Below are 26,726 nucleotides of genomic sequence, written 5' to 3' on the forward strand. Positions count from 1 at the left end.
GGATGAGTGTACCAAAAAAGTAAAATATTCAGTTTAAAAGCATTTAAATGACCATTCAGTAGGTATTTTGGCATGTTAAAAAGTTACATTTAAGCTAGCATGTGTAGTTTAAAAGAAATACATTTTTTTATGTGTAAATCACGACCAAACTTGATTCTCCATCGTTGGATGATAACGTTACTCCCATCTGGAGATGTGACGCGTGTTTTGGTGTCCTCAAGGAAGTGGGTGTGGCATTTGAGCATCTTACCATGGCGCTGAAGTAATGACGTCATTTGGAAGGCGCCCGAGAGGCATCTGATTGCCACCTGCTGCTGTGGCCCTGCTCTGGGCGTGGCCCTGGATTGATTCGCCTGCTGCTGTCTCACTCTAACATGTGCTGTTAAAATCCATATCGCATTAAAACAGGTAGAAATATTAAGAACCAAAACAAAGCAGTCTCGGAACTCTTAGGTGTTCAAAATGGACTGGACAGAGTGATTAAGGTGGTCTGAAGTCACTTGGACAAGCAACGTTTGACTACCTACAAGAGAAGGTAAGAAGCAATTGCAACTTTACAATATTTTAAGACACCAGCTATCAATCGTTTTTCTGTGATAAATTGTATATAAAAAAATTACAGAGAGGTTCTGTGGGGCAGTTGTTTTGGATTGGATCGATCAGAAAGTGTGCAGTGATTGTTTGATTTAGTCTCTGCAGCAAACAGGAAACGCTCATTGAATCGCAGATCGTAAAAGTAATTAGAAGCCATTTTTTTCCTATTTATTCGGTTTCCCATGTCTCTCTCTACTAACAAATCAAATCATCGGGATGGAGATATGGAAAACGGACTGGATGGCAGACTGCTTCGGGGCCCTCCAGGGCCGGATCCAAACTCGTCATGCATATGTTTGACCAGCAGACGGCGGTATTATTCAGAACGCTACTCCTTTAAAATTCTTGTCAAGTCTTCATACGGATATTGTAAATCACTTCCATATGCTTTACGAAGAGGAAGCTTCATTACTTTTTGCGAAACAAGCCAATGCTGTGAATTAATACCCTTAAATGTATAAATCCTTGATTTTAGGATCACTTAAAGCAGTCCACTTTCCGTTTACTCTTAACGGCCACTAATGGAGATGCTTTAATGAAAGTACTCTTTCTTAATATGTTGTTCCTCCCCGTCCAAGTTGTGATATTGAGGTTGTAAATGGAGCGTGTCCCCGAAAAGACTTGGCATTCATCAAGCTTTTGCATGAGAGATCAAAGCAGGCCAAAACGACACGCTGAGCATCTCCTCTTGATCACATGCTATCTTCTTTTTTTCTCCTCCTTTTTTCGGGGCCGCCACACGGGCATCTGGGCTGGATCAAACAGAATACGCTCTTACACTTTGCGCTTTTGGGACGTGGTCCAGTCTTGGGAACCGACCCCTTTTCATCACGAATGGAGGCCGACAAAGTAGTATTTGATTTGTTTGGGACAGATTTGTTTCTCCTGGGGCCGCCTTTCTTGCTCGTGCGGTCTTGGTACGCTTTTCAACAGGTGCTCGATAGAACGCTGCCGGTGTGCTATGAATCAATATGCTAACGTCGATGCGTGAACGGGCGTGCGTGTCCATGACGACCAGGATGAAACTATACAGCGGAGGCTTTTAATGTCGTCGGGAACCAGAAACATTGTGGGCGACGTCGCGTTCATGGTCACAGCGCTTCTACGATAGTGTGATGGGAAATAGAGACAGAACAATGGCGCTACAATAGTAGCTCTTTCAAAAAAAATATATATACATATTTCTGATGTTAATGTTGGATAGCAGACATCTTGGACAGGGCCCAAAAGTTGCAAACTAGACATTAAAAGGACATTTTTTAGTACTCATCAATACCAAAAATGTTCATTCTAGTAATTGTCACTTATTTATCAAATAGTGCACCAAAAAAACACCATGAGAAGAATGGGCGTCTTGTGTTTTTAATCACGGAAAACGACATAATATTGTGTCAATACAATCAAGGGTATTCTATACGATAACGTCATCACAAATTTTTACGTTAAATCACAAGCGTGAGCAATTTCATTTGGGGAAATGACAAATAGGATGACATTTTGTCATGGCCTTTCACAAACAATGGGGCTTAAATGATGAGCTAGCTTACAAGGCACCTTGAATAAATGGAAAAAAATACAGTGAAAACCTTCAATAGCCCACGTCATTCATCCCCTTGTTTGTATTTTTCCCCAATGATGTTTTTTTTTCTCCCTCCGCCAGCTATTTTCAGGCCCAATTTTGTGGGCGTGGCTTGGCGTCAGCGGCGTTTTCTAGTCCACAAATGACAGTTATTTTAAAGGACGTCCAGGTAGAAAAAATGGATAGAGAAAAGCATTCAACTGCAAAATGTTGATCTTTGGACCACAAATTGTCAGACCTGTTGCGTTGTTGAACATCAGGTGAAAAAGCGACTTGGCATCGGAATGAAGCCTCCGAGGCAGACCTTCGTCGGTCGCCATGCCGACGTTATTATGCAAAACCAGTGAGCGCTTACTATTCCCACCGAGCCCAAAATGTAGCCTCCCAGAGTGCAAAATGGGCCCAATTCCATAAAATACCCGTGATTAATAATGCACCTGTTGGTGATTCAGCTATCTTTTTTATTGAAAAATCCTGAAATATCGTTTGGGTTGCCAGATGCAATTTGGAGGTGGAAGGAGGGCTCCAAACCCGCTTTAGTGCCCACGTGACGCTCTGGTTGGTGCGTCTGGGAGACAAAAATGAGTCACGCTTTTCTGAAACGTGGAGGCTCTGTTAATGAGGGGGGCGGGGTTAAGTGCAGACAGCCACTCCTCTTCAGGATTGCGCAAAATGTCAAGCGCGCACAGCCAAAGGTTCCACAGACATGCTAACAACAGATACAAACAAACATGGGACTGACCTTTTGACCCGCCCACGACGCCGTTCGTATTTACAAGCGCGAGCGAGCTGTTTCCAATCGAGACAACGGCTTTCTTTTTTAGGGCTCGGCCGCCCGCCAGTCCTTGGTCGTTGCTTGGGGGAAATAACAAGCGCTGTCTTGGCCCTTGGCTTCTTCCAAACAAGTAACAGATCATTAGCGCGCGCCATTATTTCTTATTTATTTTCTCTCCTTTTGCCTTTTTCTCTTTTGAAAGTCGCCCGGCTAATTTGTTTGGCTTCCTCAGCGTGGCGCCCGATGTTTGCCGACGCCTCCCACCAGCGGCGCTCTCTCGCTCGCGAGACATAAAGCGCTAAAGTCGTCGTTAGCATGGCGGCGTCGTTCCGGCCCAATTGGGGCTCCTAGAGATGGTCAAACCGCTTGCCGGCCACTTCTCATTGTTCAATTTCAATGAAAAAAAACATCTTTTTGGTTCTGCTCCTCCTTCACGGCCCATCAAATCCATTTTAATTGTGATCAAGTCACCCGGACATACTAGATTGTTTATTTTTAAGTGGAAAAATTGCGAGTTCTTGGTTGGATTTGTCTGAAATCTGGAGAGAAAAAATCTGGTGTCCTCCGGTCCACATCCAAGCCGACGTCAGCCATGTCGTTCGGGGTCAACGAGATAGGGTTGCCTCATCCGCTGGGCCCGGGTCAACGTCCCTTCCCGGGGCCGCCGTTGCCAAATAGTACTTTCCATTTGAATCGGGGCGGGGCTCATCTGGTCCCGTCACGCCCTCAAATGCTGGTCTGCAGCTCCCCGTTGAGCAGCGCGGCGTCGTGCGCCTCCATGTTGGCGTTGGCCATCAGGGCGTTGTTGAGCGCCCTGCTACGCTCCACCTGCCTGCTGTCGCTACGCTCCATGTCGTCCAGGCCGGCCACCTTCTTGAGACGTAGCGCCTTCTGGAAACTCTTCTTGAAGTTGTCGGCCAGGAAGGCGTAGAGGACCGGGTTGGCGCAGCTGTTGGCGTAGCCCAGCACCACCACAAAGTCGAAGGTGCTCTTCATGGCCGACGTGGGACGGATGGAGCCCGTCACCGAGGTCACGTTGAACACGTAGAAGGGAAGCCAGCACAGGACAAACACGGCCACCACGATGGACACCATGCGGGTCACCTTGCGTTCCGAACGTTTGCGTTTGGCCGAGCCCACTCGCATTCCAGACGATTTTACCTGAGGGAGATGGTTGAAGCCAGGATTAGTGTTGTTATTATTATGATTTTTTTCCCAAGATGGCGCCTCACCTTGACGATTATGAGCAAATAACAGAGGCAGATGACGGCCAGGGGCAAGAAGAAGCCCACCAGGAAGGTGTAAAATATGAAGGCGGTGTAGTAGACGTCCTGAGGCTCGGGCCACACGATGCCGCAGACGGGCACCTTGTTGAGACCGCTGAAGATCATGGTGGGCAGGATGACCAGCGTGGACACGCCCCAAACCGCCAGATTGATCAACTTGGCCGTGCGCGGCTTGCGCCATTTGGTGGATTTGATGGGGTGGACCACGGCCAGGTAGCGGTCCATGCTCATCACCGTCAGGCAGAAGATGCTGGTGAACTGGTTTAGGGAGTCTCACAAGGAGGAAAAAGAAGAAGAAGAAATGTCATAAAATATCGCAAAAGCAGCGGCTAGTGAGCATTGTGTATCTGCCGGGGCAAAGTGGCACTTTTGTTAGTGTATATTCCGAAGTATAAGTGGCCCTTTTTTGTGTATCTTCTAAAGCATAAGAGGCACTTTTTGGGCGTATCTTCCGGAGTATATGCAGCACTTTTTTGGGTGTATCTTGCGGAGTATAAGCTGCAATTTTTGGGCGTATCTTCTGGAGTATAAGCGGTACTTTTTCTGCGTATCTACCCGAGTATAAGCAATACTTTTTCCCTTGCTTGGCCTCAGCTCACTCATTTTCTGCGTCTTTTTTGGTACTTACCCACGGTCATGATGACCCGGCACAGGGCCTCGCCAAAGGGCCAGTGCACCAACGCCAGCTGCAAGGCGATGAAGGGCAGGCTCATCATGCACAGGACGTCGGCCACGGCCAAGTTGAGGATGTAGATGTTGGTCACCGTCTTCATCTTGGCGTAGCGCAGGATGACGTAAATGACCAGGGCGTTGCCGCACAGCCCCACGGCGCACACGGCAAAGTAGATGAAGGTGATGACCACCGAGCTGGTCCGGTCCTGGTGCGGCTCCACCGCCTGACTCACGTTATACTCCGACTCCGCCAGCGAGCCGTTGCCCTGGAGGTAGCTGTCGTACAGGAGCGGCTCGGGGACGCTCAGGTTGGGCGAGGACGACAGGAAGGACCACGGATCCGAAGCCATGGCGCCTCCCGGTGGCGGGGGTCGCTCGGGGAATTGGACCGCTTGCTTTTTAATTCCCAGGAGCGCTCACATCGCCGAACACGTCAGACCACGTGACGCCGTACCTGCTAAAAAAAGTCACTTAGTACGGAACTGTAGTGTAGGACTGATCCCCTTATTTTTGGGGGCGGGGCTTGTTCTTTCCATTTCTGCAAGTCATTTCTATCAATCCAACTGAAATGCGCTCCCACTTGTGGCTACATTACAGCTACATGTCCAATCCCTTCCATACGGGAGGACCGGCGATAAACATTCGGACTTCATTTGGATGTTTCTTGGTACTGGACAACGGCCATTTTTAGACGCCGAAGCCAATTTGAAAAAGATCCCATCAGAAAGAGTTCAACGAGCGGATCATCTGGAAAATGATTTACGTGGCCTCTTGAGTCGCGCCCGCCGCCGCCGCCACCGCCGTCGCATCAAAGCAGAAACTCCCCCGTTATGACGCGACCAATCGTGTCGGCTTGATGCTTGACGCTCGTGTGTGTGTGTGGTTGTGTGCATTCATGCAAAAAGGCAGGTTGGAGGGGGGTGTCGGAGACAAGACAAATGTTTATTCAATCGATCAGGGGGACAAACAGCCCTGGGGGGAGGAGGGGTCGCCCTACCGCTTGACAGAGTACTTCCTCCCAAACGTTGCTCTTCTGGTTTCAATAGTTCAAGCCTTGTTGGAGCTCTATACACTTTTGGGGATTAAATGTACGTCCATTTTTTTGGACTAAATGTCTGCATGTGTGGCTCGGTCAGACGGCGCCACGCTAGAAATTCAATTTATTTGGACTTTTCTTGCCTTAACGCCACTTGAAATGGATTGGACGTCGACGGGTAATAAAGTCGTTGGTGGGAGGGAGCGTCTTGGCCAGAGGAAGAACATTTTTTTTTAGTTGTAAATTTCAATTCGAGGCAGTTGCTAATGATTGCAAATCCAAATTAGGAAAATGCGTTAACATCGATTTGAAAATCAAAATCAATTGAAGCCACGCCGGCGGAAGAACGTCGCGCTGGCATAAATTGTCGCGTGCAAGCTCATCTCGTCCGCCACTAATGAAATTAAGCAATTCTTCCAAGACGCAATTAGAAGGACATTTCGATGAACCCCCCAAACATTTGTCACCGGACCTTTTGCCACGGTTGCAAAAAAATGCCGAATATTATCGTGTCTATGACAATGTATATTTGGAGAGCCCCTGAATATTTGCAATCTTTGCAAGCCAGCGACAAAAAGGACATAGTAATTAAACACGGTGCAATTTACGGCCACCCCAACGATCTTGACGTTAAACCCGCCGAGGCTTAACATGCAGAATCAATTTGTAATAATTTCCTATCCGTGACATCAAATTCAATGGAACATTTCCTCTTTATTGATGTCGTCGCGGCAAAAGACTTACTTTTAAAATGTTGCCGTCATTCCATTCCATCCCGCCGAGGTGTCCTGGAGTCCATCCGTACACCTGCTCCGCTCCGCTCCGAGCGGGCGTGAACTCGGCACCCCCGTGGCGGCCACGCGTGCCTCTCAGGTCATTTTCATTAACGGCAATTTTTTTCCTCTCTTTTCTATGGCTGACTTTTCTGGCGACCTGCGCAAAAAATAATGAGCTAAGAGAAGAAAAGTCTCAGCGGAGGAGACCGGCGACAGTGCGTCACGGCCACGGGTGCGCGTGAGAAGACGGGGAGAGGGGGAGAGAAAGAGGGAGAGAGAAAAAGGGAGGGAGGGAGAAAGGTTGGGAGAGAGAGAGAGAAAGAGAGGGAGTCATGGGGGCAGGGAGTTCGGTGCAGGGGGGCTAAATTCATCAATATCTGTATACGTGTAAGGCTTTTAGCTTTTTTAAAGCAGTCCAAATATGTGCATCATATGTGGCATATTCATTTTCTCAACTATTTATCCATCCTCAGAGTCATGGGGGTGCTGGAGCCCATCCCAGCTAGCCAATTGCACGGCACAAGGAGAAAAATGAGTGGTCAGTCATAGCTCGGGACAATTTGGAGAACTAATTAGCCAAGCGTGTCTGTTTTTTGGGGGGATTTGGGAGGAAAATACCCGGAGAAAACCCACACAAGCCCAAAGGGCAAAACCGCGGAGAGTGAGGATCCAACTGGAATCGAACCCTCGAACTGTGCTAGCCACTTGTGATATATGTACTATGTACTACAAGCATTTTACTGATATATATCTCAATAGCTTTTTTGTTTGTTTTTATTGTTTATTCACATGAGAGACACCCAGACATCGTTTTCTGCCGACCCTCCCAGTCCAAATGGATGGGATGTCCGGCATCGTCACCATCATACCTTCCATTTGGGTGAGTGTCATTTAGTATTTGAAAACAATGAGTTTGAACAGAGTACAGTCTGGTTTTTTAGCCAAAACGTAGCTATCTTGTAAAGCTCATTTTATAGCGATTGCCACATAGTAAATCAGTAGCCCGTTTGCCAAGGTTTTTTGTTGTGCTGAAGCCAGGACCCCGCTCTCCCCGCCGTTAACCAGCATTTTGCGTCTTTGGATTGATGCGTTTTCCCGTTAAAGCCCTCGGAAGTGGCGCTCGTCATTTCAAAAGACAAACGGGCGCTTTGCGAAAGACACAATTGATGGCGTGCGACTCCCTTCTTGGCACACTTGAGTCTTTCCCTCGTAAAAAAGTTGTTATGATTTGCTAACACTCAGCGGGAGTTTGCAATAAAGCTTTCACCCGGACGGACGTGGGCGGCGGAAGGTTAACGCCGGATCTGATAAATGGAACAAATAAACAATCTCATCCTCCCGTTCTTTACGGCCAGACGCCACGACGACGACAACGGCCGCTTAGCGAGGCTTTGCGGCGAAGAGGCCATTTTGACTTTGAACCAACGCTGTTGTCGTTATCTAGCAAGGGCCGTAAACAAACATGGCGTCTCTGGGTTGGGGTCTAGGCCCGTGTTTCCTTTCCTAGACGTTGAGGGCGCTCCTTCTCCGGCGGCCAGCGCGGATTTCACGCGTCTTGGCCCACTGCGAGCGTGACTGATCCGATGGCGCCGCTGGCAAATCTTCACAGTAGCATTGTTGCTTGCGCAAGCTTCACTTTCACGTGATTTATCTGAAGCGCAACACCTTGATTCCAGATGATGGCCTTACACACACACACACTGACGTGCACACTGACACGGTCCAAAGGTGCTTGAGCATTCAATAGACTGAAAAACCTTTTTAACTCATTGCACAAGGTCTTATCAATGTATCGACAGATCCTCAAAATCAGCTGATTGGAACTTGGACTATATCCATTTTCTTCCACTCTTTCATGCACAAATATTCAGCAAAAACAATTCATATTATAATCGGAAAGATTATTTTTTTCTAAATGAGGGGTCGGTCGGGAACCTTTTTGACGAAGAGAGCCATAAATAATTGATACATTATTCCTTGAGAGAGACATGAAAATGTGAGCATTTTTTATTCATTTGACCACTTTGAATGTAAAAAAAAAAAGGCAGAATTCTTTTGAGAACATTATTTCACTGTTGCTAAGAGTCTAATGAAGTAAAAATATGATTTATATGATTTGGCAGCATAGTTTCTTAGCCCCAATCGTCATTTTAATAGCACGTCAATACCGACTCGCACAATTTTTAATAAAATATCTGTAAAACCGTAAAAATGACCCGTACGCTTTTATCTGACAGAATCAAATATGTGCATTGACTCCCGGGGGATTTTCAGCCCTTTTACGCATTATTTCATCACACTGACATCTGTGTCAAATCCACTCTTTTCTTTTTTTCTTTCCATTTTTTTTTTTTTGACCTTTGGGCGTTTGAGCCATCGTTTGATTATACTCACTTGGGTCGTCCATCACCGTGGGATCGGAGACGCAAAACAAACAAGTTTCTCTTTGGCCGCCGGAGGAAAAAAAAAAAAAAAGAGATTTGGTCTCATAAACACTTTGAACTGATTTATTTCCAACGCCCGCTTGTTTCAAATCATCCGCCGGGAGCATGATTGCAATTACAGATCAGACAAAATACTTCCTCAACACGCTCGGAGTTCATCCATTTAGCTATTTATTTATCGGCGGGTGGGCTAGCAACCTTCCTCCTGCCCGTGGTTAGCCGGGATAAGCTCCGGCACCCCTAAACCGAAGGAAAGAGGCCATTGAAAATGACAACCGGGCTTGTTATCATTGCCTACTATCTACCGATACTGAAGTTCAATTCTAAAACGTGTCCAATCAGAAAACGAGGAAGCAAATTGAAACGCTAAATTGGGTTGGATGATGAAAACAAAGCTCTTCTCTAAATGTCCCTTCATATTTGTGCTAATGCGCCATTTTTTTTCTTCCCAGTGTATTTGTGTGAAGTCATCCGGGCAGAATTTTTGACCCGTTTGACCTCGCCGCTTCGTAAAAATGCGTCCGGATATCCATTCGGAGAAGTTTGACACGTCATTAACTTGCAGCTGTCGCCCTCATCTTTTATCATCGTTCCGTTCAAGTAGATCAAAGTGGATATAAAAAAAAAATAAAAAATAACCAAGTACCGACCGGTAAAGCCGTGAAAATCGAGTGGTCTCACTCCAAGATTTAAAAGAAATAACGTTGTAGTACCACATGTTCATCTGCCGTACCCAAAAAATGATGAAAACACCATTTTAGAACGATTTCTTTTGAGCCCACGGGGGAGTTCCCTTTTCTGACTAATGATTAAGGAGCTATTAATATGGATGAGAAGATGCGGCAGACACTTGCTTGCTTGGCTGGCCGGCCTGGGGCTAGTGGCCAAGCGGCAAATCAAACGTCACAATTAATTGCGCTTTTGTCGTTTCTCTCTTTGTAAATCCCACTTCATTATACCCTAACTTCATCCATTCATTCATTTTATGGACATTTGAAGTTTAAAAATGTTCTTTTAATAGAAAGACACATTCATGTGACATTTATATTAATGTACAAAAAGCACTACACAATGATAAGGATGCTTTATTTATGGAATATTTCCAAAGAGGACCACAAATTGTGCCAAATTTGAAACAAGATCTCATTTGACAGCAGAAAAACATTCTTACATCAATGAAAACAACATAGATTGTCACTCCAATATATTTTTTCATCATTTCAAGCACTGTTATGAGATAGTTTTCATTTTATTAGCCAAGAAAAGTGATTTCTCTTGCGCAATTATGCAAATGCACCAGGACAAAAAGTCCAACTTGTCCAATTTGTGTCTTCTTGCCTGAAGCAAATGGGTCGCATGCATCTGTTTTGGTGCCAGCTGCCAACACCAAAATCAGCCATAATGGCAGAAGAAGCCCAATAGAGTGCCCCCAGTGGACACAAGTAGGAGAAGAATTTTTATGAAAGCCATTAGTATACAAATAAGCGCAGTCTGACAGAACACCAGAAGGCAAAGAGATAAAGTCTTAGAAATTCCTCTAATTGGAATGCAGCTGTCTTACAATGGATGGAAGAAGAATAAAAAAAAAGAACTGCAACTGAAACAAAGTGCTGTACATAAATAAAAAAAACTAAAAGCGACATCCTGCCCATCAAATCTTTCTGATGACATCATTAAGAGGACAGCAGATGACACGCCAACAAATGCCATTCCTTCTTAGATATAATATTCACGCCAAAACGTTGACGTCCTGCACTTCCGTGACGTTCGGATTTTGCCGCTCGGTGTCGCCTGGCGTGCCGGGCGGAGCCTTGGCGCCCGGGCAGAGGAGCGCCCGGAAGTACCTCCTGAAAGTGTCGGAGAAACAGGCGTAGAGGATCGGATTGGCGCAGCTCCACGAGTACGACAGCAAGACCAAGAGCTCGAAGACCCGGGCGAAGGCCGGCCCCTCGTGGCGGGCCGAGCAGAAGTTGACGGCGTAAAAGGGCAGCCAGCACGCGGCGAACGCCACCACCACGGCCACCACCATCTTGGTCAGCTGTCGCTCGGGACGACGATCCTCCGGCGCCTCCCGCCGCCTCCGTCGTCGCAGCGTGAGCAGCAAGGCCGCGTAGCAGGCGCTCATGACGGCAAAGGGCAAAGCGAAACCCAGGACAAAAGTGTACGACAGCACGCCCAGCCGCCAGCCGTCGTCGGACGGGAGGTCCGGCACGCACAGCCCCCCCTCGGCCGAGAAGCGCAACGCCATGGGCAGGATGGTCAGCAGCGAGCAGAGCCACATCAGCGCCGAGACGGCCTTGGCGCGTCGCGGCGTCCTCCACGAGGCGAACCTCAGCGGGTCGGCCAGCGCCAGGTAGCGGTCCACGCTCATCACCGTCAGGCAGTAGACGCTGGTGAACTGGTTCAGGCCGTCCAGGACGGTGACGGCCTTGCACGCCGCCTCGCCGAAAGGCCATCGGTTCAGGAAATTCTGGCTGACGATGAACGGGAGGCCCACCATGAACAGGCCGTCGGCTAGAGCCAGGTTGAAGATGTACACGGTGGCGGCCGAGGACATCTTGTCCACTTTGAGGATGGCCGCCGCCACCAGGCAGTTCCCGGCCAAGCCCGCCACGCACACCACCAGGTAGAGGACGGCCGTGGTCGCCCCGAAGGCGTCCACGCGGAAGTCGGCGCGCTCGTCGGCGCGCGTCCAGTTTTGGATGTCCACTTCCATGGCCGGACGAATGGCGCCGCGCCGGGACGGGAGAGGAAAAAGCCAAAGGATCCGGCCTGTCTGGCACACCCTGGAACTGAAAGAGTCTTTTCTGGGGGCTTTGCTTCAAGTCCTCCAAGACGGGCGGACCCTGGGATTGGCCGCTCTTCCTCCCGGGAGCCCCTTTTTATAAGTCTTCCCCCCACGGTGTGTGCGCGCCTAGAAGCCGTCCACCCCCTCGTTGATGGGTCTCCAGAGAGCGTCTGTGATAAAGTCCAGCTTGGCTTTAGCCCCTCCCCCTTCAGGTTCTCTGCTGCAATGCTTGTTTCCAAGGTAAACCCCATCTGCTCCCACACTTTGTTTTCATAACTTTTTCTTTTCTTTTTCTTTTTTTTTTTTTTGCTCCCCCACCATTTGTGTTTACTTCACACATAGCCTCCCTCCCCTCCAATCTGTCTCCACGCAGTCCAGCCCTCCGGCTCGCCGTCAAAACTGGAGGTCAGACGCGCAGATAGCATCTCCCGTTCGCACAATTCCATCTCCCCGCGGGAAAGAAATGTTTTCTCGCTCATTTTCTCGGGTTGACGTTGGACACGTCTGGCTATTGTCACGAAATAAGGACACATGGACGGACGGAGGAAGGAGATTCGGGACCATCAGCTCCATCCCGTCATCACCGACTGGCCCAGAAATCCTCTGGGGGGTCCTCCCGTCTTAAATCCAGCAAATAGCTGAGCCCACCCGTGATTTCCCATGCCGCGAGTGTTTATCCAGAGTAGGACGGGATTCCTAAAGACACTTAACACCTCTCGGCAGCGTCTCGGCGCTCATTCATCAGAAGATTTATGGAGCCGCCGTGGTTCCCGTCCGGCCGGCAACCGCTATTAGTTCCAGTTTGCTGAAGAAAAAAAGAAAAGCCTTTGTAGTAGAACGTGATTAGGCAGGGAGGAGGCGGCGGTGGCGGCGGCTTTGCTGCCAACACTTTATACCATGTGGCCCACCTCCTATATACATCCCGTCCCCCCCTATTAATCATCCCGCAAAACACCGTGAAGGCGCTTCATATTTCACGGGCAATCTTTCACTTTGCTGTCATTGCGGCATTCTTTTCCTCATACTTTTGTCCGCCGCACACAAATACCGAGGCAAACATGGAGATTAAAGTCTCCTTTATCGGCCCTGGGATGAACATTCCCACACGATGGCGAAACCTGAGAAATGTTCTATATGAAACGGACCCCGGAGGAGCAAATAATGGCGCCGTAAGCGCAACTTTGATTAGGAATTGGAGTCTAGCACCGTGTAATGGATGAGGGATTCAGATTTGTATACCAATTCCGAAGCAAACAGTCTTTATTGTCCAACAAATACAGCGTCAGTTGATCCGAATCAAAATAAATGTGGTGTCTTTGATTATAACCAAACGTCTCCCTTGGTTTTCATTCTTTTTGTAAGTGGTTGTGGCTTTTGATTCATAATTTTTGGACTTTTTTGTGTGTAAATGTAAATGGCAAAATCAGAAGAGGTCATTTGTGATTTTACAAGCAGTCTCCAAGTTGGAACAGTGAAATTCGGTTAAAAAAAAATCCCCCACAAACATATTTAAAGGGCGTCTCAACCAGGCCGTCTTTTCACCATAGCAATGATCCTTGTGAAAGATTTCAGCGTGAAATTGGGCTCAATTTGAAGTTGACAACAAGATGTAGCGTCGTCCATTCCTTTCCTTTGCTAGCGAACGCAAGTGTTTTGTCCGCCGGACGTTTTTTTTGCGTCACTGGCACGCATCTGATGATCAAGTCGGCGGGGAACGTGCGTCAGCGAGCGCCGCGGCACAAAGAGGCGACGACGTCGCGCTTGGCTAGGCCCTGTGTGACACCAGACAGGCGGATAAAAGTGCGCCACTTGATTGAGCCTCCGACACGGCCGATCTCGCCCTCTCAAAGAATTCCATTCAATGCTTTTATTGTCATTATACAAGTATAATGAACTCCTAGTGGAGCTCATCAACAGCCTTTCTACTTCCAATTAAATTGCTCTAAAGTGTGAGCGTCACTTATAGCCTTTTGATTACAATTGCTGATTAATTACAATTAAATTCCATGGTTTGCTGCGTTTGTTGCTGAAAATGTTCCTTCTTCTGTGATAATCTAACTTTTATACTGTGTATCGTGGTTGTTTTCCATGAAAAATAGGAAGAACAACCTTTAGAAGCATAAAGTATATAAAATAAATTACCATTACCATGAAGAATCTAAGTTACCCCATGTAAACACATTTTTGGTGACTTTTGGTCCTGCAAAAACTAATACCAGAGTACTATTACTCCTAATCCAGGTACAACATTTATGTCACGATACTAAAATACTTTTGACAACCCAACGTGGCTTTCCTCCATCTCAATTTAAACCTATAAATAGTTAATAACATCTCATATTTCCTAAATCCTAAAGCACCGGCCTCTGAGGTTCGTGTTCCTTTAAAATTGAGACGCTTGGCAGTGACGTCACACACCTATGGCCAATCAAGATCAAATGGGTGGTGCCAATACTGTCAAGACACGTGTACGGGGAAGTAGGAAGTAAATACTCTAGAAAGAAAGTAAAATAGCAAAATACAGTAGGTGATCTAAGTTATTTTAACGATCAAAATGTATATTTAGGTGCGTCTCGTATGTTTTGGAGTGAGCATCTTTTTGTCAGTAGTTTGAGGAAGCCGATTTCTGATCGTGAGTAAAGATGATGTGTTTTGCTTCATTTACTGGCAACATTTAATTGCATCGAATAATAATAGCTGCAAACATGTGCATTTTGGGCAAGATTCCACATTAAATAGAGTAGGTATGTTGTTTTCCACAAGAGGTTGGAAAAATGAATGAAAAAAATCTGCATCTGTTATGTTAAGTAGGATTTTATAGGAAAAGAATGCTTGTAGTGTGACTAGTATTGTCATGGACAGCTGTCTCTTCATTATCTTATTATTATAAACACCTGCATCAGTGTAACATGTTTATTTTTGAAAATGGGGAAACTTCTAATTAAGCAGCTTTATTTCTATAACTGTGGATGAAAGGGGGATGTTTGCCTCCAAAAGCACCTTTTTAACTTAGTAACCAACCACCTTTTGGTTCTTGTAGCCCGAAGATTAGGAGTTTAGTTTGTTTTGTACTGTTTGTTTAAGGTGGGTCACCGCAACATCTTCCCAGTGTTTGGCATTAGATATTGATTCTATGCGAGTCAAATGCACTTTTTCTGATCAGGCGTCTGTTGCTTTCATTCAAGGGATAATTCTCGTTCGTGTTGAAAAAGAGTTTTGACTGGATTGTTTGCTTTTGCTGTGTTTTTCAGTTGTGGAAGGATGATCGAAGGCTACTCGCATGTCACCCAGGCGCTACTGGGGACTCTGTTCACCTGGGCTCTGACCGCCGCCGGGGCCGCCACCGTCTTTGTTTTTTCCGGTCGACAGGTTGGTGCAAAATTTTACGTACAATTCGGATATTTTTAAATTTTATACTGGATTGCCGATCGTATATCGTTCCGCTTTTGAATGGGACGTGTCAGTGATATATTTATCCAAGACAAATATATTTATTAACATGGAAAATGTCTTTTTCAGAGGCACGTGTTGGATGGAAGTTTAGGATTTGCAGCAGGGGTAAGAAAATTCACTTTTTTCTCTCTGTTTTTGGACTAAAAAATAGACACTTTTTTCATATTCCTACAGAGATTTCTCTTTAAAAAATGGGCTAAGAGGACATATTAAATCCCCCATTTAATATACCCTCTTGAAGTTGATAAACTCTAAAGTCTCAAATCTTTTACTAGCATGTCACAATGTAGTTATAATTAGTGTATAAAGTGTGCCATTTTTTCAAGGCATTGGTTCCCAAAGGTTGGCTCCAGGGCAATTTTGCATGCTTTTTCATTTTTGCTTTCAGGCAAAGAGGAATTGCTTTTCATTGCGTGCTGCGTTGAACTTTTCAAATTGAGCAAACATCAAAGCTCCGCTCAGGGAACAGCCCATCATCACATGTTTTATTCATGGATTTGCTTATATTCGCATTTATTCATGCATTTGCCCTATGTAATGCTCAGTCTATCATTTAAATGCTTGATTAAAAAATGGGCTTTTTAATTGCGTAGAAACAAATAGTTGACACTCTGGGGGGGCTTCTCCACCCTTCAACTGGGAAATTACACAACCAATTGAAATTGTGATAAATAAATTGTGATTTATTTTACAAATGGAAGTTTTCTTACATTATTTTGCAGCTCAAAATTGGAGGATTTGACTGGTATTGTGTTAAAAATGCTGTCATTTTTGGAGGCTTTTTTTCCTGCATGGGGATGGATTGCCTTGTTATATTTATGAGCCCGCAACATCGACTATGGGATGTAAAATACATACCCACAACTTTTATTGGTTTTTTTTTATAACTTTTAAAATGGATGTTGGTCTTTTGACACTTTGTTTTCCTCTTCCCTCAGGTGATGTTAGCCGCCTCTTACTGGTCCTTGTTGGCGCCGGCCATCGAGATGGCCAAGGATTCTGGGATCTACGGCTCGTTCGCCTTTGCGCCCGTGGCCTTGGGCTTTGCGTTGGGAGCCGCCTTTGTTTACTTGGCGGACGTGGCTTTGCCCTTGTTGGTAAGAGTCTTTCCTTTCTTCCCTCATCAAAAATTCCTTCCGTGTCGATCGAGCGCAATCTCCCGAAAGCGGACGTCCGCCTTCTATGTAAAAGAGTTGAGAGATCCTTTTGTCTCTGTTGGAAATGATGAAAACGCACCACATGGTTTCTTCTCCTCTTGTTGACACACTTGATGACTTATTTAGCAAAGAGTAGTATTGCTTTTTTTTGAATTTCAAGGCTGCTAGGCAGATGTTGTCACAGCGGGGAAGGATGCAAGATGGAAAAATGCCCGCTGAGCTTGCCGTTTCTTATCAATAGATGAAACGCGCTCCGTCTTGTTTACAAGCTCGATTGTTTAGCCGTGGTCCAGAAAAAAGGTTCGGTGCATCTCCAATGGCGCGGATTATGGAGAAATATGCTCATCTTTCAAGTGTGTGTGTGGCTCACATAACAAAATAAGGCACCTGGTGCCTTTTTAACATAATATGACGTCATTTAAATTCATGAGCAGCCGTCTCGCCAGCAAATTAAGAATTGACTTGTATTTTTTTAAATAATCCTTGCTATCTCTGGCTTTAGCCATCATTTGGAATATTCTCATTTGTTAAAGCTTCTGGGCAACTTTGGCATTTCTTGGGAAATGAAACTTGGCAATTAGCGCGCTGGACGAAAGACTTTTAGTAAGACGGAGCTTGAGCCAGATAGGCTTGCTAAAAGATAAGACGGAGAATGGCTTTTCCCCCTTAAGCTTTCGTATTCTCGCAAGGAAAGAGAAGCAATGACACAATTAGCATACCAAGTAGCAGATCGCGGTTATGTAGAAAAGATGACACCGTTTAATAAGGGCGTTTTGGGATGTAGGACTATTGTTTCACATATGGCTTCAACTATGAATCCGCTGAACTGTGATGGCAATTTCTCAACACTATTTTACCAAAAAATGCTAGTCTTATTGTTATTTTAGTCTCTAAACCTTATCGTTTTCTACAAAACAAATATCGGGATGCTGGGGAACTCATATTTTTTCTCCCTGCCGTGACAACACAAAGTTTTTCATTGGTTTTCATATTCTTTTCTCAAAAAATGCTGTTTCTTGACCCGGTTCCATGGTGATGGTAAGAGGGGGGAACCGTGGAACTGCGATGGTAGCCAGCGTGAAATCAAGTGGGAAACTTTGGGGGGTCTTCAACACAAAGACAAAAAAAGGTGCCATCCATGTTTGGACAGCTGCTGGTGGCCACTTTTACAGATTCCTCAACAAACAGTAGTTCCGGACGGAGTGCCGGACGGAGTGCCCTGGGAGAAGACAAAAAGATACATTGTGTGTGAGAAGGACACTCCATGAGGCAACACAAAGACACTTAGCACCTTAACACCATGGGGGGGGGGGGGGGGGACGGATTTATTGGGAGGTGACCATGGCCCGGACCCGGATTTTTTTCTTGCCAAGGTTATAAAAGACCATTCTTGTTCGCATAGTCTCGGCGTGACGGAACGTGTAATCAAGTCGGATTTATGCTTTCCAATCTCGTCTTCCGGATGATGAATGAGTGAATCCGCAATGTATCCTTTTGAAATTCAGTGCGAGATTTCTGTCAATCGATACATCAGACTACAGCCAGACTTCAGTACACTGACAAATGAGGAATGTCAATCAAGGAAACAGATAGATTGCCGTCGTTTAAAATGCCTTCCCTTCACCAATGGCATGCTTAATTGAAGGAGTCGGTTATCCCGTCAAGGCCGCCGCTTTGTTTCAATCAAACGGCGGTCGCCACACTCACCACCATTTAAACGTTAAAGCCGGGAGCTTTTTGGCAATGACGCTACTTGCATTAGCCACCTAATCTATCATGTGGTTTCTTTACCAATCTGTCTTGTAAAGACGTATAAGGCAACCCAGTGGAAAGCGTGAGCTATTTCCAAATCCTGTGCGTGTAATTGATGCCTTTAGCTTGGCTCATTACTTGAATGGATTTGGCTATGGGGATGGAACGGACTCAGAATTGAGCTAACTCACCAGGAGGCCATTCTTCTCCAGCTTTAAGAACATTTTGCCGCTAAGCTATGAATTGTTCAAACCGTACGAGCGGCCGTCCTTCTTGACGGCGCTCTTTGCCCAACGCCGTCCGACCGTACGCCGCCAACGTAGCCCCGGGGGCGGCGAGGGATTGGCAGGTCGGCCGGCCGGCGGTGTGTCTGTCCACCTCATTTATTCACAACGTGGACACGGAACTCATGCTCCATACTGAATATCACTTTACAAAAGGCAGCGTGCGCCTCGCGTGTTTTTCCTAGCGCGTCCTCCGCTCCACTTGAATAATCATGGCGGTCTGAAATGTCAGCGGACAAACTCGGTGGCCCTCGGGGGCGCCCACATGAAAGATGGGAATTCGAGCTAGCTTTTCTGGGAATTTCCTTACCTTGCAATCATTTTCTGTGTCAATAGTCATCTTGTGCTCAATGCTTTTCACCTCTTTCTATGGAAATACACATGTATAGGAGCAGAAAATGTAGCACGGGTGCTCAAAAGAATAGTAATGATTGTAAAAAGCGCCTGTGAAAATGGATAGTATTGTATTTGGTGCATTTTGTAAGCCATGAAGTGACATTGTGATGATCTCCCATGGCAACACAGCGGTTTGCCGTCATTATTTAAGCGTTTGGTGATGATGCAATCAAATCACGGTGGCACTTTTGACTGGCGTTCTTCCATTTTTCTCATCTTATTTTACATGTGGCGGGTGTACTTTTTTTTGCAGGTTCCAACTTTGTGAGCAAGTCTTGATTAGCACAATCCCCGCCCAGGTTGACGTCAACAGGATTTTCAGCCCGTTGCACACACACGTGTGTGTTTGTTCTAAATGTCAATGCATCCCAAATTCTGCTTTGATCTGAGCACGTCTAAGAAAGCTCATTAATTGAAAGTACGTCTTCTTTTGCTCGGCTTTCATTTGCATGATGATTTCATGCGTGGGAGCACGTAGAGAACGAAGGTGTCGTCGTCCTCAAGTGTTCATCTTAAACGCAGATGAAACGCCACACGTTTCTTTTAAAAGTGAAGTGCGTCGGCGCCTGACTTTTTGGCCTTCTTGATTACCCCATCCTAATTTGAACGGTGGTGAATGCTAATGGAATAACGTTCCTGCCGGAAGCTGCCCGTAGCGTTTGACGATGAGAACGCATCACTCGTTTAAAATTGAGGCCATCGAATCGACGTGCGGTTTTGCGTTTGGCGTTGATGTTTAATGGCATTTTTCTTTTGGATTGTGTCTACAGGGCGCGGCTTCTGATCCTCACATCGCCTTGGCCCTGGCTTCCGAGTCCAAGACGGCCAAAGAGAACGAGGCGGAGCACTTCTATCCCTTCTCTGAATCCCAAGCCGTCAAGCTAGGTAGAGCCGGACCGCTCACAGGCAAGCCACCCTTCATATACCCACCACCACCACCACCATCACCACCACCATCACCATTAGCATCCCAAAAAAAAAAAGTCAATCTTCTCTGATGGCTTCCTCTCCAAACTTTTCTATCATCTGTGTGTTTCTACTCCTCTATTTCAATCATCTGATAGGGTCCCAAAATGGTGGCTGTCAATTGTATGGTGTTGGCATTCTATACATCATGAATATCAGGGGATTGCCATCATGCCTCTTTATTTAAAAATGTCTTCTCAAGACGACCAAATTGGTTCTCACGTAGGGAAAAACGAGCAGCGAAACGGTTTCTCTTGCCAAAGCCAAACCTTGCCATTTAATTTTTTTAAGTCTACACTACACCCTGATTGAATGATTTAAAACTTTTAAACATCTAAAACCCTGGCCCTTTAAGAATGACAATAGTTCGGAAGCAGGATTGAAACTGGAATAGTTAAATGTCACCCAAATGGCAACACGTTTTTATTCGAGGTAGATTTTCAAAGTGGAAGCAAAGTCAAGCCTTGTGATTGGCTGTGGTCAATTAAGATTGCAAAACAATTCATCTGCTGGGGTCACAAGTTAATTGCGCTACAATATGGAAAGTCACAGCACATACAGATATTTTTATTAAGCCCCTCTCCCCCTGAGATTTTAATATGAATATGTTGTAATATTGCTTAAAAACATGGATTATATCCACACAAGTCTGAATAATACTACTAGAATGTCTAAAGCATCTGTTAAATGGCTCACTGTGTGTAAAAGAAAAAAAAAACCCTTCTGGTTGCATGAATGCTTGCTGATTTTGATGTGGCCATTAGTGTACATTATTTAGATTTTGCCATAAGCCAATGTAGCTTTCCGCTCCCCTTCATTTCACCTTTTTTTAAATCAGCACAGCTTCACAAAATCCGTGAGCAGAGTTGAAATGTTTCTGGGTGTGGAAACGCCATTATTTTCCAGCCGCCGCCAAACAAAATCAGGCCACATTACTGCAATAATTGACATTCTCTTGGCCGTAAATGTCATTCAGATCAGAGCAGACAAATCATTTTGAAATCCTCGAGAGGTCACCGTGTCAATGGAGGAAATTGCGCATTGGCTTTTTCTAATATTTGACTTGTTAATCTCAGCCGACTGGTACTAAAATGACAAAAGTTGCTGCGCTCGTTATGAACAGACGCTTCCATAAAGTTAATCGTCCGCCATTCCGGCACTTCTCAAATGTTTATGATCCCGCATTTTTCAGCCTCATTTCCTTCCCATGAGCTTCACATATTTCATATCAAAGAAATACCATATTTGATTGCTAAAGTGTGCATAGAATAACCATTGAAAAATCGCCAAGTAGGGTCACCCTTATTTAAAAAATATATATATTTGTTATTTTTATTTTTTTACTTGAGTCCTGAGTCCTACCTAGTAGCAAGAGTGAGCACTATTGGTTGTCTTCCCAACAAAACCAATCATTTTGCTTCTCTTTTCTGGCCCTTTTCTTCAGTTTCTCTGTCTTTTCAGTTCCAGCAAAATCATTGGTGGAGGATCTGGTATCGTTTGGTATGAACGTTTGTGTCTAAAAAAAACGTTCTCTGTCTCAAATCAGCATTTTCAGCCATCAAAGAAGTTTAAAAAAAGCAACAAATCTGCCCAAAAACGTGTGTGGTATATGAAAGCGGCAAGTTTGTATTATCTACAGCTATATCTGTCCATCTTTTGTCTTTTTAGGAACTGCTTGTATGGTTTACATTCTCAAATGTCCTGAAAATAGATTGCATAAACTGACATGAAGGCAGGTAACCCAAATATTCCGGAAAGGGGATTCATTTGATTTTCTTATTGACGCTACTACTACTACGATCATGGTTTCCCCGTTCCATCAAGGTGAGCTTTTGTAGCATTTCACCAAAGACGTAAACATGGATGACATTCACCTCTTGGATTATTTATAGCGCTCTTCCTTCACTCTTTGTCTCCAATCAAAAAGTCGACTTAGGTTTTCAAAGCCACGTTTATTTTTTAGCTCCGTCGCGGGCAATCCGTCCAAAAAGTTGTCTTCCTCGCCCTCTCTGAATTTTTCCGTGCAGTGCAACTTCTGTAAAAAAAAGAAAGCTTTAGTGTGATGTACGATATCATGGCATTATTCTCGTGAAAACGTCCAAGTGGAATATAGACAATATTCTTTTTGGAAAATGATGGCCTGGCCAACGTATGACAAATGTTATGTTAAGCTGCTTTTTCCTTTTCTCCAATTTTCCAGAAGAGGGTCTTCAAGTCCCTCGAAAGAGAACGTCTCACTGGAGTGCTTCAGCGGACCAAGAAAGGGAAAACAAAGCCCTGGGTTCCGGCGGCCATTCGGGAAGCAGCTGGAGACGCATCCTTCTTCTCATCCTGGCCATCACCATTCACAACATTCCAGGTAAAAGACACCATATTACATTACACCGCTAACCATGGCCCTATCTAAACCGGAGCTGCGCTAAAATCAAATCCTCACCAAGAAACCACTCAAAATAGTCGGCAGTTCCGTAAAAACGTAGCACTGGTAGACGTCCAATCGTGTAGCGTCCAATCATCCTCATCGTTTATTATATGTCAACGTTCAATCAATTTCCCGTCAATGCCATTTTTTTGTTTACATTGCTGTGTGTTTCTAATTATTTAAACAAAGGCAGACATTTAGGGAAGCCAATCGTGGATCAATTCCTCAAATTTGACATAAAAAGGCATTTGTTAAAAGCCAGAAGGCGCTTTGACTAAATGACTGACGGCGGGGCAAATCCATTTGAGCTGTGGACCGCCGCGATCGTCACATTTGGTTGCAAATGGCCATCATTTCTGAAACTCTCTCTCTTTTTTTTATTCTTTTTAATGGTTGGACTCGCTCGCAAACAATCAATGCGGCGGGAGGAGGCGTCCATTAGTTGCAGCTGCCCTTTTGTACGCGAAATATGGACCTCTTTTTAATCTGCACGGCAACGTTTTCATAATTATAAAATATAAAATGAAGGACAGACAATTCAAGTGCGAGGGCGGACAAGCAATCATTTTTTTAGTTCGTTTTTTCTTCCAGAATATCGACACATTTACGGCCACTTTAAAGGCATCAATACTTTGTGTACACCCCGTATTTATTCGAGTATAATATTCATGTTTTGTTATGTCGACGTGTGTTCAGAATTTGCCAGTTAGCGGGAAAAAAATTCTACCAATTTTTAGTCTCAATTTATGCTATACTGGAATAATGATGGTACTTTGTATCTGTCAGGAAAATGATTGTATTTTACATGTTGGGTCATCTATGGCGGTTTTGACAGGCGCTTTTTTAATGACGGTGCCGTGTCTGTGGCTGGCGGCCATCCTGGCTACTACTCATCTCCAAGGGTGTGCATTTTTTCGTATACTCAGGTCGAAAGTCGTAGTTTTGGTGTTGCGTCAGGGAGACTTTTTGATGATAGGATGACAAAAGCTTTAATAAGTGCGCATCATCATCATGGTGATCATTTCCCTGTCAGCAGCCGTGTTTACCTTTTTCCCCCCCCTCCCCCCACTTGGAGTCGTCGAAACAAGCTGTCAGATTAAATGTAGCCACGGCCTACATTGGTTGACAGTGACAAATAGGAGTAGGCGTCTACGTTTTCGACTCGCTGCCACAAAACCAACTTTAAAGGCCATTTCTATCCGTCAAAAAAAACTAAACAAAAACAGATTTACACAATACATTTGCAGGCTGTCTTTATTCCATCTAAAATAGGCCATGCTTGATAGATTTTGTCACATAGGAATGGGATAAAAACATTTAAGGAAAACATGATCATTCGTTTTAGGCCAAGTATAAAAACATATATATTTTTTGGGTGGGGTAAACAGCAAGACAGGAAGCCCATTCAAAGGAAAACACTCCATTTGTGGATTGAGTGCGAGTGAATAGCGCTTTTTCTCCTGGAATAAAAACTCATTATTTCAGTGAGGGGAACGTGTCCTTATCCAAAGCCGTGATAAGTGAAAAAGAGAGAGAGAGAGAAAAAGAGAGAGAGACGCTGATCAAGTGGTCCTCCAGGCTCTGCTTCTCCATCTCTCCATCTCTCCATCTTTCCATCTTTCACTGCTCTCTATTTTGCTCTTTTTCTTCACTCTTTCTTCTCTGCCACTTTCACCTGTGGGTGGCCCCGGGCGGAATAACGCTGCCTACATAATTTCAGCCTGGACTTTCTGCTACTCTCCATCTTTGAACTCACCCTTTTTCTTCTTGGCCCAATCGCTCACGTAAAGCAGTCCTGAGCGTCAACGTATTTATTAAAGGCCACATTCCTGATGTATGGATATGTTGTATGCGCGCAGACCACTTTATCGGGAAAAATCCGGCGTGCGCAAAACACGGCAGAGCATTCTTCAAGGCTTATCTGCGGCGTGGGTGGGGCCGGCGTGAAGAGACGCTAAATCCTCCCCGCGTGTCCGGAAAACCGGCTTTTCATTAGTTAGCGGCGCTGAAATGACATGGGTGCCATGATTTATTTCTGATCTTTAAAGCTGGTGAAAGCCCTAATTATACTTACATATACATACGATAAAAACATTCAATTCAAGTCAGAGCAGGATGATGAGACGCGATACGATTGGACGCCTTATTCCTCAACTTGAAACCTTTCTCGTTATATTTTCTCCTCCCGAATTGTGTTGCTATCGCCACTTTCCATCCGGAAAATAACAACAATAACAGTGTTTTGCTTTTGTTCTGCATCCCCCCCATGAACGATTTTGAAGCACTGGTCGCCAATCTCGAATCCCCCCGAATAGATTATCGACAGGTCGCGGGGGGCTGCATGGTCCCCCCTCCGCGTGTCACCGGTAACCACAGGAACATGTGAGCTGGCAGAACAATGGGGAGGAGGGCAGGGGCTGCGGCGTCGAGTTCCGCTTTGAGCACGCTTGGCCTCCGACTCTCCGGGGCCAACGCCACATCTCACTCCATCAATCAATGGGCCGAAAATATCTGGCACTCGGGTGTCCGTCCGGCAAGGCAAGGCCCCCCAACCGCCCGTGCTAATTCCGCTTGGGAAATTCAATTTTTGCAAAAGCCAAATGTAAAACACAGTGGTAAAGTAGCTCGCCGTAGTCTAGTGGCGCTCTTGAAAATCTGTCCGTGCGTCGTTAATACTCGCCCCCCCCCTTCCTCTCTGTGGACGTCCAATTAGGGATATTGTAATATTCAAAGAGAAGGTGGATAAAGCCATCCATGCGCACACTGTGAATAATTGCTCGCTCATTAGCATATTGTTCCATTTCCGAGTGGCCCTCCCGCCGTTTGCTCTCATTTGTTTAAGACGGGGGTGCCAGAGTGGGCTCCCCGAGGGCCCCCACATCCGCTCTGTTTTCAGCATCACACCTGAATCCAATCTTGGGGATCTTTAGCAAGATTCTGGAAACAGATCTCGCTAATTTGGGGTCCTTCGGAACCGGCCGGATTTGGGCAGTCCTGGTTCAAAAAATCCATGAGGCGTCCCGGGACAACTTGTCATTGTTTTTCTTTTCTTTTTTTGCAGAGGGTCTGGCGGTGGGAGTTGGTTTTGGTGCCATTGGAAAGACGTCCTCTGCCACTTTCCAGAGCGCCAGGTAAGAATGCTTACCTACTAAACTAACAAAATAGGAAGCTGCGGGTTAATTGGGCCTATTTGATTCAAAAGGATGTTGTCAAATGTCTTTCCCCGCAGGAATTTAGCCATCGGCATCGGCATCCAAAATTTCCCAGAAGGCCTGGCGGTGAGCTTGCCACTTCGGGGTTCGGGCGTGTCCGCCTGGACGGCCTTCTGGTGAGAGCGCCATTCGCCGTCACCGTGGCGGGGACCCTGGCCACGCCTGACGAAGCGTCGGCCTTCTCGCTCTCAGGTACGGGCAGCTGAGCGGCCTGGTGGAGCCCGTGGCCGGGTTATTGGGCGCCGTGGCCGTGTCGTCGGCCGAACCCGTCTTGCCGTACGCCTTGGCCTTCGCCGCCGGGGCCATGGTCTACGTGGTGGTGGACGACATTGTGCCTGAGGCTCAGCTCGGGTAAGAGAGATTCATTTTAGTGGGCATTTTGGCGCAATACTCAAAAATAATAATTCTTCTACTCTTTTCCACAGCGGAAACGGGAAACTGGCCTCCTGGACGTCCATCTTGGGCTTTATCGTGATGATGTCACTCGACGTGGGACTGGCCGAATCGCCGTGAGTACACGCGGGCCACGCTCGGACGCAAGCCGCCATAAGCCATTCCTTACCGCGACATGCCGGACCTCCGTCTCAAAAAAAAGATGCTTTCGTTATCCATCTTGTTTTTAGTACTGCTAAGTGACGCTAGTAGCATCTTTTCAATGGAAAGGAGCAAACATATCAAATACACTATTATTGTCGTTTAACTATAATAAGATCTAACCTGAACTATTCTTGTTTTTTTTTTGTTTTGAGGGTAGAAAAGCGGCTTGACTTTTTTAAAGACTTTTGTTCAAACTATTTTCGGCTTGATTTTGTCAAGAATGATTTAAATGCTGCCGTTAGATCTCTTGCTAACGTCAAATTGTTTCGATGACCTCATTGTGGCAATACTTGAACTCTGTATTGAGATGAAACATTTTTCTATTTTAAATGAAGAGAAGAAAATGTCTGTGAGGCCACGGCACAAGCAGCAACTCATCATTTTTTATATAGTATGCTGTATTATGGGATGTTGAAATATGCAGTTTTGATAAAGGGAGAACAAATGAATGATTGATTTTTTTATCTGATTCTTTCTTCTTTTATGGCATTCTGCTCCCATCTACTGGCCGTAAATACTACGTTTCTTTTGGAATAC

The 26,726-nt window shown here is 45.5% G+C and overlaps 3 protein-coding genes across 8 annotated transcripts; 1 reads left to right on the forward strand and 2 right to left on the reverse strand.

Annotated features, from left to right (window-relative positions):
- The first annotated feature begins 317 nt into the window (after positions 1-317).
- slc39a11 (solute carrier family 39, member 11) lies at positions 318-26,641 on the forward strand. 6 transcript variants are annotated; one of them, XM_077739474.1, is made up of 11 exons: positions 318-535; positions 7,515-7,598; positions 15,202-15,319; positions 15,470-15,508; positions 16,342-16,500; positions 19,763-19,877; positions 22,159-22,317; positions 25,442-25,511; positions 25,610-25,708; positions 25,785-25,943; positions 26,018-26,641. In XM_077739474.1, exons 2-11 carry the CDS (start codon positions 7,558-7,560, stop codon positions 26,103-26,105), a joined length of 1,047 nt encoding a protein of 348 aa, XP_077595600.1. In that variant the 5' UTR covers positions 318-535; positions 7,515-7,557; the 3' UTR covers positions 26,106-26,641. The 6 variants fall into 6 exon arrangements, with proteins under 6 accessions (XP_077595600.1, XP_077595599.1, XP_077595603.1 ...); XM_077739473.1 differs by having other exon boundaries at positions 322-535; positions 7,513-7,598; positions 19,763-19,898; XM_077739477.1 differs by lacking the exon at positions 7,515-7,598 and having other exon boundaries at positions 322-535; positions 19,763-19,898.
- LOC144211878 (somatostatin receptor type 2-like) lies at positions 1,961-5,364 on the reverse strand. The gene is made up of 3 exons (XM_077739404.1): positions 4,863-5,364; positions 4,181-4,506; positions 1,961-4,109 (listed from the first exon to the last, which is right to left on the reverse strand). Exons 1-3 carry the CDS (start codon positions 5,254-5,256, stop codon positions 3,675-3,677), a joined length of 1,155 nt encoding a protein of 384 aa, XP_077595530.1. The 5' UTR covers positions 5,257-5,364; the 3' UTR covers positions 1,961-3,674.
- On the reverse strand, positions 10,383-12,078 carry LOC144211914 (somatostatin receptor type 5). Its single transcript, XM_077739479.1, has one exon. It carries the CDS (start codon positions 11,876-11,878, stop codon positions 10,892-10,894), a length of 987 nt encoding a protein of 328 aa, XP_077595605.1. The 5' UTR covers positions 11,879-12,078; the 3' UTR covers positions 10,383-10,891.
- Positions 26,642-26,726: the final 85 nt, after the last annotated feature.

The sequence above is a fragment of the Stigmatopora nigra genome, chromosome 18 (genome assembly GCF_051989575.1).
Source record: "Stigmatopora nigra isolate UIUO_SnigA chromosome 18, RoL_Snig_1.1, whole genome shotgun sequence".
NCBI lineage: Eukaryota > Metazoa > Chordata > Actinopteri > Syngnathiformes > Syngnathidae > Stigmatopora > Stigmatopora nigra.